Source organism: Somniosus microcephalus, chromosome 31, assembly GCF_052327205.1.
Source record: "Somniosus microcephalus isolate GS21.2 chromosome 31, FLI_Smic_1.0, whole genome shotgun sequence".
Taxonomy (NCBI): domain Eukaryota; kingdom Metazoa; phylum Chordata; class Chondrichthyes; order Squaliformes; family Somniosidae; genus Somniosus; species Somniosus microcephalus.
The window spans coordinates 10,568,325-10,581,907 of record NC_141017.1 but is presented as its reverse complement, the minus strand read 5'-3'; the positions used below and the strand labels follow the sequence as shown (position 1 = coordinate 10,581,907).

At 45.4% G+C, this 13,583-nt stretch overlaps 1 protein-coding gene across 1 annotated transcript in view; it reads right to left on the bottom strand.

Annotated features, from left to right (window-relative positions):
* The window catches only part of LOC147097574 (CD209 antigen-like protein C), a 73,916-nt gene that overhangs the window by 15,926 nt on the left and 44,407 nt on the right, over nucleotides 1-13,583 (bottom strand). The window contains exon 6 of the mRNA XM_085971521.1: nucleotides 3,550-3,659. Coding sequence (XP_085827647.1) covers nucleotides 3,550-3,659 — 110 coding nt within the window. The remainder of the gene's footprint in view (nucleotides 1-3,549; nucleotides 3,660-13,583) is intronic.

Sequence of the window (13,583 nt, the reverse complement as noted above, 5' to 3'; positions counted from 1 at the left end):
AGAACAGCTAACGTAGTACCATTATTCAAGAAGGGTAGTAGGGGTAAACCAGGGAATTACAGGCCAGTGCGTCTAACATTAGTGATAGGGAAATTATTGGAAAAAATTCTGAGGGACAGAATTAGTCTCCACTTGGAGAAGCAAGGATTAATCAAGGATAGTCAGCATGGCTTTGTCAGGCGGAGATCATGTCTAACCAATTTAATTGAATTTTTCGACGGGGTGACTAGGTGTGTGGATGAGGGTAGTGCAGTTGATGTAGTCTACATGGACTTCAGTAAGGCTTTTGGCAAAGTCCCGCATGGGAGACTGGTCAAGAAGGTAAGAGCCCATGGGATCCAGGGCAATTTGCCACATTGGATCCAAAATTGGCTTAGTGGCAGGAGGCAGAGGTTGATGGTCGAAGGTTGTTTTTGTGACCGGACGCCTGTGTCCAGTGGTGTACCGCAGGGATCGGTGCTGGGTCGTTTGCTGGTTGTAGTGTACATTAATGATTTAGATATGAATGTAGGAGGTATGATCAGTAAGTTCGCAGATGACACAAAAATTGGTGGAGTGGTAAATAGTGAGGAGGGAAGCCTCAGGCTACAGGACGATGTAGACGGGTTGGTTGGTGGGCAGAACAGTGGCAAATGGAATTTAACCCTGAAAAGTGTGAGGTGACGCATTTTGGGAGGTCTAACAAGGCATGGGAATACACAGTGAATGGTAGGACCCTAGGAAGGACAGAGGATCAGAGGGACCTTGGTGTGCATAGATCCCTGAAGGCAGCAGGACAGGTAGATAAGGTGGTTAAAAAGGCATATGGGATACTTGCCTTCATTAGCCGAGGCAGAGAGTATAAGTGCAGGGAGGTTATGATGGAGCTGTATAAAACGCTAGTTAGGCCACAGCTGGAATAAAAGGGACAGTGGCAGCATGGTTACAGAATTTGCTAGGTGACAGGAAACAGAGAGTATTGGTGAACAGTTGTTTTTCGGACTGGAGGAAGGTATACAGTGGTGTTCCGCAGGGGTCAGTTCTAGGACCACTGCTTTTCTTGATATACATTAATGACTTGGACGTGGGTTTACAGGGCACAATTTAAAAATTTGCATATGACACAAAACTTGGAAGTATAGTGAACAGTGAGGAGGATAGTGTTAGATTTCAGGAAGACATAGGCAGGCTGGTGAAATGGGCGGACACATGGCAGATGAAATTTAATGCAGAAAAATGTGAAGTGATACATTTTGGGAGAAAGAATGAGGAGAGCGCATATAAACTGAAGGGTACAATCCTGAAACGGGTGTACAAACAGAGAGACCTGGGGGTATGTGTGCACAAATCGTTGTAGGTGGCAGGGCAGGTTGAGGAAGCATTTAAAAAGACTTACGGGATCCTGGGCTTAATGAATAGAGGTATAGGGGGTGATTTTCATTCAGATGTCAGGAAGGAGGCGGAACTACAACTTTCAAGGGTTGTAGTCCTGCCTCCATCGAGATGCGGCCAATCCACGTGATTTTAACTTGATTGACCTTGTTGAGCCCACCCAGCGGGCTCAGCAGGCCAATTAAGGGCCACCCGGCAATAGGTGACGTCAGACTGAAATTTCATCTGTCAAGACATTTTGACAGATGAATTATCAGTGTTTCACAGCTGTTTGAAGCTGTCAAACACTGACAGTCTTACTTCTAACCTGAGTCCTTCTACACAGACTCAGTTAGAAATCTCACCGGCACCGAAAGCTGCAGGCTGTCACTTTTGACAGTTCACAGCCATTCTGCTTTCTGTGCCGGTTAGATGATGGACTCCCGAAACCTAGAGGAAGGAAGGCTGAAAAGGTAAGTACAGGTAATTTAAACTTCACTACACACTTTAGACACACCAAACACACTTACCTTTGCATTCATGCACCCACCACTCACCTGAACACCGACATCTCGACCCCTCCAAGTCCTTCAACCCGACGGCCCAACTCCTCTAACTTGGCATGGTTTGGAGCCATCGGGAATCCCACACGTCAAGCTTTAAAATAGGGATTAGGCTAAAAACTGCCTGTTAACTACCTGTTAACAGGCAGTTAATTGGCACTAATCCCTTCCCGCATCGGGTAGGCGGGTCCCAGTGCGGGGCGGGTACCCGCCTCCTTTGAAACTTACATGGAGGCGGGTTGGGGGCGGGATGGTGTCGGGACCCCCGAATTCGGGACTTTAACCCCCCGCACGCCTCCAGTCCCGACTCCACGGGTCAATGAAAATGGACCCCATAGAGTACAAAAGTGTGGAAATTGTGATGAACCTGTATTAAACACTGGTTCGGCCCCTGGAGTACTGTGTCCAATTCTGTGCACCGCACTTTAAGAAGGATGTTAAGGCCTTAGAAAGGGTTCAGAAAAGATTTACGAGAATGATTCAGGAATGAGGGACTTCAGTTACATTGATAGACTGGAGAAGCTGGAGTTCTCCTTGGAGCAGAGAAGACGGAGAGGAAATTTTATAGAGGTGTTCAAAATCATGAGGGGTCTGGACAGAATAGATAGAGAGAAAATGTTCCCATTGGCAGAAGGGTCGAGAACCAGAGGACACAGATTCAAGGTGATAGGCAAAAGGACCAAAGGTGATGTAAGAATAAAAAATTTTACGCAGCGAGAGGTTAAGATCTGGAATGCACGGCCTGAACAGATGGTGGAGGCAAATTCAATCGCAACTTTCAAAAGGGAGTTGGATAAGTATCTGAAGGAAAGAAATTTGCAGGGCTACGGGGAAAGGTCAGGGGAGTGGGAATAGCTGAGAGTCGGCATGGGCTCAACGGGCCGAATGGCCGCCTCCCATGCTGTAACCATTCTTTGATTCTATGATGCTATGCTGAACCTTTATAATCACTGGTTAGGTCTCAGCTGGAGTATTGTGGCTAATTCTGCGCACCACACTTTAGGAAGCATATCAAGGCCTTGGAGAGGATGCAGAGCAGATTGGCCTCCTTCTGTGCTATATGATTCTATGAATCTATATAACTACAAAAGGTGCATTTAGCATTCTCAGGGCAGATAATGAAGTCCGTTGGGCCAAGTATAGAGCATATAGGAAAGCTGTGGCAAAAGAGATTAGAAAGACTGAGGGAGTATGAGAGAAAAATAACTAAAACATAAAGGGCAGTAAAAGGCTTTTTATAGACACATTGGGAGGGAGAGGATAGACAGTATGGGGTTGGGTCACTAAGAGATGGAGGTGGTGTGAGTGAGAGAGGGGCAGAGTTACTAAATTAGGACTTTGCATGATTTTTCAAGGTGGATGAATTTTGGGACTGTACAACAGGGTGTAAGACAGATAATGGAGATTATTATTCAAAAAGAGATGGTACTAAAGAACTTACTGAAACCCAAGGACCTTACTGACCGACAAGGATCCTGGGGGATCTGGGACAGAAATTCTGAAAGCTCTGATTATAAGAAAGCAATGGGATAACATTTGGACAGGTTCAATATGGTGGTCGATGCACTTTGTTAGATTTCTGTCCAGGCAGTGAGAGTGAAAATTACCTTACTGTGTGATGCAAAACACTACTCACTTGGTAGTTGAAGCATAATCTGTACCATCCACCCAGCGCCACTTCCCTTCTTCAACACTGTCATGGAGTCCAATCCAATGATCAATTTGTATATTCCTTTGTAAATATACCTGTCAGGTAAATACCAATGTAGCTATGTTAGCGGATTTCTTAGTGGTTACTGTCGGAAGAAAGGGTTGTCATTCCAGCAACAATAACTTCGCTTATGATTCACACATGATTATTTTTTTATAATAACAAGCTTTGTTACACTGACTGATTTGGTCTTCCATTTATATTATATAACATGCAAATAATTCAACCTGTTTCCCAGGCTCCGACCACCTCGAGAGCACGCTCTGACCAACACAAGTCCTGGAGTGACCAGATCCTGCCCACCAGGTCCTGGCTCCTGACCCTCGAGAACACGAAGAAGTTAAAGGGAACCTGGTTCTATTCTTATACTATAATGCCACCTTGGCCTGTGCCTACATAATACGTAGGTACCAATATATAGTTTGCACGTTTAGCTGAGCTTGCATTTTTAGGCATTTATTCAGCTTATCTCTTTCAGCCTTTGCCTTTGTGCTACAAGTTTTGTTTATAGTACACTAAGTGTTTAGGACAAATGTTTATCCTGTTCCCTAGACCTGGGTGTATTCCTTCTCTGCCTTTGTGTTTCCAAACTGTCTGTTGTTCATGTATAGTCAAGATTAAGATTTCCCCTTTCTCTCACATTTGCTCTACCGCTAAAAATGCTAAAAGAAAGGAATGCTGGGATAGATTGACTTTTAAATTATCTTGAAACATTCTAATGATCTATATCAAAAAATTATCACAGAACTTAATTCGAAGCATATCCATATCACATTGTAGTGTATGACAGGAGATAGTTAAAGCACATTTATCCCACTGCATGTTTTGACAAGAGTTAATTAAAAGTAAGGGATAATTTCTCAGGTCTCCTGCTGTAACTGTGGTGGAAGTTTGGTGAAAATCTTGAAGAAATGGTGTAAACAGCCATTTAAGAACATAAGAAATAGGAGCAGGAGTCGGCCATTCATCCCCTCGAGCCTGCTCTGTCATTCAATAAAATCATGTCTGATCTTCTACCTCAACTCCACCTTCCCGCCCTATCCCCATATCCCTTGATTACCTTAATACAGAAGCAAAATACTCCGAATGCTGGAAATCTGAAATAAAAACAGAAAATGCTGGAAATATTCAGTAGGTCAGGCAGCATCTGTGGAGAGAGAAACGAAGTTAACGTTTCAGGTCGATGACCCTTCATCAGAACTGGAAAAAGCTGGAGATGGAACAGGTTTTTAAGCAAATGTAGGAGCAGGGAAAGGGGGGAGGGGATGAAAGAACAAAAGGGAAGGTCTGTGATAGGAGGGAAAGCAGGAGAGATTAAGAGACAAAAGGGATGATGGTGCAAGGCAAAAGGAGATGGTAATGGGACAAGTTAAGAAACAAAAGATGGCTCGAGATGAAGTGTAAATGGCGATGCCGGAATGAAAGACAGATGCCATGTGAGAGAGAGAAAACAAATGGGGAAAAAAAAAATGGGGGCAGAGGTTATGGTCTGAAATTGTTGAACTCGATGTTGAGTCCAGAAGGCTGTAAAGTGCCTAATCGAAAGATGAGGTGCTGTTCCTCGAGCTCACGTTGAGCTTCATTGGAACAGTGTAAGAGGCCGAGGACAGTGAGGTCTGAGTGGGAGTGGAGCGGAGAATTAAAGTGACAAGCGACCGGAAGCTCAGGGTCACCCATACGGACTGAACGGAGGTGTTCTGCAAAGCGGTCACCCAATCTGCGTTTGGTCTCCCCAATGTAGAGGAGACCGCATTGTGAGCAGCAAATACAGTATACTAGATTGCAAGAAGTACAACTAAATCGCTGTTTCTCCTGGAAGGAGTGTTTGGGGCCCTGGACAGTGGGAAGGGAGGAGGTAAAAGGGCATGTGCTTGCACGGGAATATGCTGGACGAAGGGGAAGGGGTGTTGGGGGTGATAGAGGAGTGGACCAGGGTGCCACGGAGGGAGCGGTCCCTTCGGAACGCTGAAAGGGGAGGTGAGGGGAAGATATGTTTGGTGGCGGGATCACACTGGAGGTGGCAGAAATGGCGGAGGATGATCCGTTGGATGTGAAGACTGGTGGGGTGAAAGGTGAGGACAAGGGGAACCCTAGCGTGGTTCCGGGAGGGAGGGGAAGGGGTGAGAGCAGAAGTGCGGGAAATAGAATGAACACGGTCAAGGGCCGTGTCAACCACAGTAGAGGGGAATCCTTGGTTGAGGAAAAAGGAAGACATGTCGGAAACACTAGCATGGAAGGTGGCATCGTCTGAGCAGATGCTGCAGAGATGAAGAAACTGGGAGAATGGAATAGAGTCCTTACAGGAAGTGGGGTGGGAGGAAGTGTAGTCCAGGTAGCTGTGAGAGTCAGTGGGCTTGTAGTGAATGTTTGTCATTAGCTTATCATCCGAGATGGTGATAGAGAAGTTGAAGAAGGGAAGGGAAGAGTCGGAGATGGACCATGTGAAGGTGAGGGAAGGGTGGAAATTGGAAGCAAAGTGAATGAAATTTTCTAGTTCAGGGTGAGAGCAGAAAACGGCACCGATACTGTCATCAATGTACCGGAAAAAGAGGTGAGGGAGGGGACCTGAGTAGGACTGGAACAAAGAATGTTCCACATAAACCACGAAAAGGCAGGCATAGCTAGGACACATGCGGGTTCAGACCATAACCTCTGCCCCATCTTCCTTTTTTTCCCATTTTTTCTCTCTCTCACGCGGCAGCTGTCGATCATTCTGCCATTACCATTTACACTTCATCTAGAGCCATCTTTTGTTTCTTAACTTGTCCCATTACCATCTGCTTTTGCCTTGCACCATCAACCCTCTTGTCTCTTAATCTCTCCTGCCTTCCATCCTATCACAGACCTTCCCTTTTGTTCTTTCCTCCCCTTCCCCCTTTCCCTGCCCCTACACTTGCTTAAAAACCTGTTCCATCTCCAGCTTTTTCCAGTCCTGATGAAGGGTCATCGACCTGAAACGTTAACTTTGTTTCTCTCTCCACAGATGCTGCCTGACCTGCTGAGTATTTCCAGCATTTTCTGTTTTTATCCCTTGATTACCTTAATATCCAAAAATTTATCGATCTCTGTTTTGAATACACTCAACGACTGAGCATCCATAGCTCTCTGGGGTAGAGAATTCCAAAGATTCATAATCCTCTGAATGAAGAAATTTCTCCTCATCTCAGTCCTAAATAGCTGACCACTTATTCTGAGACTGTGACCCATAGTTCAAGAGTGCCCAGCCAGGGGTAACATCCTCTCAGCATGTACCCTGTCAAGACCCTTAAGAATTTTATGCATTTCTCATTCTTCTAGGGAATATAGGCCTAGTCTCCTCAATCTCTACTCATAGAACAATCCTCCCATCGCAGGAATCAGTCTGGTAAACTTTCATTGCACTCCCTGTAAGGCAAGTATATATTTTCCTAAGTAAGGAGACCAAAACTGTACATGGTACTCCATGTGTGGTGTTACCAAGGCTTTATATAATTGCAGTAAGACTTCTTTACTCTTATACTCCAATCCTTTTTGTAATAAATGCTAACATACCATTTGCTTTCCTAATTGCTTGCTGTACTTGCATGTTAACTTTCTGTGATCCGTGTACAAGGACACCAAAGTCCCTCTGAATAGCAACATTTCCCAATCTCAACATTTAAAAAATATTCTGCTTTTCAAATTTTCCTACCAAAGTGGATAACTTCACATTTCTCCACATTGGGCCAGAACATGGCAGATGGAATACATTCATTTAACCTGTCTATATCCCTTTGCAGCCTCTTTGTGTCCTCCTCACAACTTACTTCCCCACTTAGCCTTGTTTCATCAGAAAACTTGGATACAGTACACTCGGTCCTCTCATCTAAGTCATTAATGTAGATTGTAAATAGCTGAGGCCCAAGCACTGATCCTTGCGGTATCCCACTAGTTACAGTCTGTCATCCCGAAAATGAACTGTTTATTCCTACTTTCTGTTTTCTGTCCGATAACTATTCTTCAATCCATGCTAATATATTACCCCCAGTCCCATGAGCCCTAATTTTCATGTGTGGCTTTTTGAAAATCCAAATACACTATATCCATTGGTTCCACCTTATCTACTACCTTGCTAGTTACAACCTCAAAACACTCAGATTTGCCAAACACGATTTCCCTTTCATAAATCCGTGCTGACTCCACCCACTCATATTATGATTTTCCAAGTACCCTGTTACCACGTCCCGAATAATAGATTCTAGCATTTTCCCTACTACTGATGTCAGACTAACTGGTTTGTAGTTCTCCGTTTTCTCTCTCCCTCCTTTCTTGAACAGCGGGGTTACGTTTACTACCTTCCAATCCGTGGGGACTGTTCTAGAATCAAGGGAATTCTGGAAGATCAAAACCAATGCATCCATTATCTCTATAGCCACCTCTCTTAAAACCCGACGGTGTAGGCCATCAGGTCTAGGGGATTTGATGGCTTTTAGTCCCATTAATTTCTCTAGTACTATTTCTTTGCTAATACTCCTTTCTTTAAGTTCCTCATTCTCACTAGACCCTTGGTTTCCCATTATTTATGGAATGTTTTTTGTGCCTTCCATGAAGACAGATACAATGTATTTGTTTAATGTCTCTGCCAATTCCTTATTCCCCATTATAATTTCTCCTTTCTCTGCCTGCAAGGGACCCACATTTACTTTCACTGATCACTTCCTTTTGACATACCTATGGAAGCTTTTACAACCTGATTATATGACCCCTGCTAGTTTACTCTCATGTTCTCTTTTGTCTCTCTATCAATTTCTTGGTCATCCTTTGCTGAATTCTAAAATCCTCCCAATCCACAGGCTTACTACTTTTTGGCAATATTATAAGCCTCTTCCTTTCATCTAATACTATCTTTAACTTCTCTTGTTAGCCACGATTGAACCAATTTGCCTGTGGGGTTTTTATTCCTTCAGGTAATGTATATTTGTTGCAAATTATGAATGGTTTCTTTGAATTGTTTGCCATTGCTTATCTACCGTCAAATATTTGAACCTAGTTTCCTAATCTATCTTAGCCGACTCGTCCCCATACCTACATGGTTTGCTTTGTTCAGATTTAAGATCCTAGTCTGGGACTTAACTAAACCTCTCTCAAACTCAATATAAAATTCTGTCATATTATAATCACTCTCCCCAGAGGCTCCTTTACTACAAGGTTATTAATTAACCCTGTCTCGTTGCACAATACTAGATCTGAAATAGCTTGTTCCCTTGTTGGTTCCTCGACATACTGGTATAGAAAACTATCTTAAATGCATCCCATGAACTCATGCTCTGCAGTATTACTGTAAATTCGGTTTGCCCAGTCTATATGAAAATTAAAGTCCCCCATGATTACTATATTACCCTTGATGCATGAACCTCTAATTTCCCGATTTATACTCTGTCCAACGCTACACCTACTGTTCAGGGGCCCATAATCTATTCCCACCAGTGTTTTCTGACCCTTGTTGTTTCTTAGCTCCATTCAAAGTGATTCTACATCTTGATTTTACGAGCTACGATCCTTCTCTCTACTGTCTATATCCCATCCTTTATTATCATTATAGCCATTTCTACGAGTGTCCTGTGCATCTCTTGGAATTTTAACCCCCAAAAACAGGTGGATTTGGGTCAGGTGGGATGTTAAAATGTTCAAATCTCAAACCTGAACCAAACACGCCTCAAACCCGCCCACTTCTGGGTTTAACAGAGGCTCCCAGGAGGTGGGTTGGTCATTTAAATATTATAATGAGGCTGCATGCCTTAGATTTAATCTCCATTTTAAATTTAACGTGGTAGCTAAAGGGAGGCGAGGACTGTTGGATCCAGCAGGTAAATGCCTTACAAGTACCTTTCTAATTACCTGCTGGATCCAGCTCACTTACTTCCCCATACCTCCTACCCCCCCGCGATTGAACACCCCCCTTCAGCCACAAGCTCCCACCAAGTTGACCCTTCCGATCTCCCCACACCCCCCAGTGCCTGCGATCTCCCTGCCGGCCTCGGATCACCACCCCCCGGACTTTGTGATCCCTCCCTCTGGCCCCACGATGTACCTCTGGACAACCTGCCTGTAGTGTATGTACTTTGCAGAAGGAACTATATTCTGCAGCCCCTGTATACTGCAGTACCAGTAGTGACCACCCCTGTATATAAGCCTGTGTAGTAACTTTGCATAGTTAGTTCCCGTTTGTCTCCACTCAGTAAAGACCTGTTATAACCAACTCCTGCAGTCCGTGTCTCAATTACACACGGACATAATACTGGCGACGAGCAGATCCGAACTTACCTACAGTCTGCACCATCTCATGGGGATCCATCCCTGAATCGAAGTTGCCAGAGGTCGAGGCCAGAAGGAAGAAAGAAAAACAAAACAAACAGAAGAAACGGGCGTCGACTGTGGGCAACCGCCTCTGATTCATCGGAGTTGAAGATTTGCAGGAGAGGCTGTTGAGAGCGGGGCTTGGTTATCCTGTCGATGGTGTTACAGCTAATCGGGCTGGTGGCAGGTAGTACACTGATCCTTCCTGGGCTGCGGCGGGCTAGAGCTCGATCGGGTGGCTTTTCAACGGGGCCGAGCAGCGTTGTCGGGAAGAGGAGAGAGAGAGAGAGGGTGGAGCACACAGGGCGCGGCCGGTACTACGAAGCCGGGCAGCGTACAGACCCGAGAAGAGGGAGGAAAGTGTCCCGTAGGGTTGCTCCGACGACGGGGAAAAAGAAATGAGAAGCGCAGAAAGCCGCGAGGAGCTGCAGTTTGCCACGGGAACCGCGGAGAGCGGTGTTAGCAGCAGCGCGGGGGGGAAGTGCGCGAAGACCATAGGGCGTCGCCATCAAGGCATAAAACGCCAGCAACAGTGCTAGCAGCAGCGGAGAAGACGGAAAGCGCGGGAGGCGCCATTTTGTTAAATTGGTGAAGAAGGCAAAGCGCGGGAGGCGCCATCTTAGATTTCCAAGATGCCGAAGACTGGCAATATCACTGCCTTCGATAATGCAATAGAAGACTGGACCACGTATGTGGAAAGAGTCGAAGTATATTGCGAGGCAAACGAAGTAGCCGATGAGAAAAAGGCATCAGTACTACTAAACTTAATGGGCGGAAGAACGTACGGCCTATTGCGGAACCTGATTACTCCAGCCAAACCGATAGCGAAGAGTTTTAACGAAATTGTTGATATCCTACAGGAACACCTGAATCCTACACTGCTGCTGATAGCAGAAATATTTAAATTCCACAGGAGAAATCAGCATAAAGATGAGAGCAATGCTGATTACCTTACGGAACTACACAAGCTATCAAAGCACTGCCAGTTTGGAGCAGGACTGACAGATACTCTACGGGACAAATTTGTCTGTGGACTCCTGAGTGAAGGAACCCAGAAGAGGTTACTCTCAGAGAAAGAGCTGATGCTAGATAAGGCTTTCAGCGTGGCAGTATCGTATGAAGCAGCAGCAAGGGGAGCTGCAGAAATACAGCAAAAGCCACAGGAATACGGCACCCACGAAATGACACGGGGATTTGAAAAATGTTTTCGCTGCGGCAGAACAACCCATGACCAGAAGGACTGCTGGTCCAAGGACAAAATATGCAGGCAATGCGGAAAGATGGGACACATTGCACGAGTTTGCAGGTCTGGGAAGAAGACTAACGACAACAAAAAGGCTACTAAGGAACAGCACAGGAAAGTACAAAAGATGACGGACAGTAATTGCGAAGACCAGATGAGCGATAGTGAATCCGGGAACAAGAGACTAAGCTGTCTCAAACTTCACAACATAATCGCAAAAGAGGATCACCGAACCATTTGGGTCACCCTCATGATAGCAGGGTCCCAAGTCAAAATGGAATTGGATACAGGATCAGCCCTGACCGTCATGAATCGACGAGACTACGAACGGCTATTCTCACACATACCCTTGAAAGAGACATCCATTGTCTTGAAGACGTATACGGGGCAAAAAGTATACCCCAGAGGGAAAATAAGGGTGCCTGTCGAATACAACGGCAAGGAAATACAGAAATTGTATCTGTACATACTGCAAGATGGTGGACCACCGTTATTGGGAAGTGAATGGATCAGAAAGATAAGTTTAGACTGGCACTCCATTCAGGCACTGACGGTGGCTGGTAAAAAGGATGACGATGGCACACCTGGCCGATTGTCAAAAATCTTTGCTAACGCCAAAGAGGTATTTCAACAGGAACTGGGAACTCTTAAACGCGTAACCACCTCGATAAAAATAGAAGAGAATGCAATTCCCAAGATTTTCAAAGCAAGACCGGTACCATATGCAATTCGCCCAGCCGTTGAGGCAGAGCTGGAGAATCTGGAGAATGCAGGCGTGTTATCTAAGGTAGGCTGGAGCGAGTGGGCGACACCCATCGTTCCTGTCATGAAGAAAACGTTAAACAATAAGTCTGAGGAGCCAAGGAAGGTTCGCATCTGTAGGGACTTCAAGGTGACGGTGAACCCAGTCCTTCACACAGTACAATATCCTCTCCCGAGGATAGAAGATATTTTCTCCTCACTATCTGGAGGGAAGCGTTTTACAAAAATTGACCTAGCACAAGCATATTTGCAGATGGAGGTTGAAGAATCCTCTAGGAAGTATCTCACGATAAACACTCACAAAGGTCTTTACCAGTATCATCGACTGGTATTCGGAGTAGCATCAGCTCCGGCGATATGGCAAAGAGCGATGGAACAAGTCCTGCAAGGGATTCCGGGGACTCAGTGTTACTTGGACGACATCCTAGTGACAGGTGAAGATGACAGTGAACACCTTGCCAACCTAGAGCAGGTGCTCACTAGACTAAGAGAACATGGGCTACGAGCCAATCGCCCCAAGTGCGAGTTTTTTAAGAAACAAATATCATATTGTCGCCACGTGATTGATGAAGAGGGGTTACATAAGTCCCCTGACAAAATTGAAGCGGTAGTTAAGGCTCCAGCGCCTGAAAATGTGTTGCAACTGAGGTCATTCCTCGGATTGGTGAATTACTACCGTAAGTTTTTGCCGAATTTGTCCACAATTCTGCACCCACTGAACGTCCTACTACAAACTGGAGTAGCATGCAAATGGAGCGATGAATGTAAGTGGGCCTTTCAGAAGAGTAAAGACCTAATCACTTCAAGAGAAGTATTGGCTCACTACAACCCATCACTACCGATAAGACTGGCGTGTGATGCGTCTCCCTACGGCATTGGAGCGGTACTGACACATAAATTCCTTGATGGTTCAGAGAGGCCGATAGCTTTTGCGTCACGCTCGTTAATTTCAGCCGAGCGTAACTACGCCCAGATTGACAAAGAGGCCCTCAGCCTGGTGTGGGAGGGTGAAGAAGTTCAATCACTACCTGCACGGTCAGAAATTTACGCTACTAACCGATCATCAACCTCTTGTCTCCATTTTCAACTCTCAGAAGGGCGTCCCGATAATGACAGCACAACGGCTACAGAGGTGGTCCCTTTTCCTAGGGGCACACCAATATGACATCGAGTACAAAGGAACTAAACAGCATGGGAATGCTGATGGATTGTCGCGCCTACCGTTGCCGACGGTGGAAGAAGCACCTGCAGTGGATCCAGTGGAGATATTCCACTCGACCATAGTCGAATGTCTACCTGTGACGAATGCAAACATAGAAAAGGAAATACGAAATGACCCAACACTCTCCTGGGTCTATGATTTAACGGTGAAGGGATGGCCAGCACATGGCGAACCACTGTTGCCAGCATTCTCGCCGAGAAGAGAACAGCTGTCAGTGTGTAGAGGAACTTTGATGTGTGGATCCAGAGTAGTAATTCCACCCAAATTGAAGGATAGAGTGCTCAATGAGCTTCATGAGGGTCATCTGGGAGGGGTAAAAATGAAGAACTTAGCCAGAGCGTTTGTGTGGTGGCCGGGAATCGATAGAGAAATCGAAGAGATGACCAAGAGCTGTACAGGATGTCAGAAGGTCCAAAA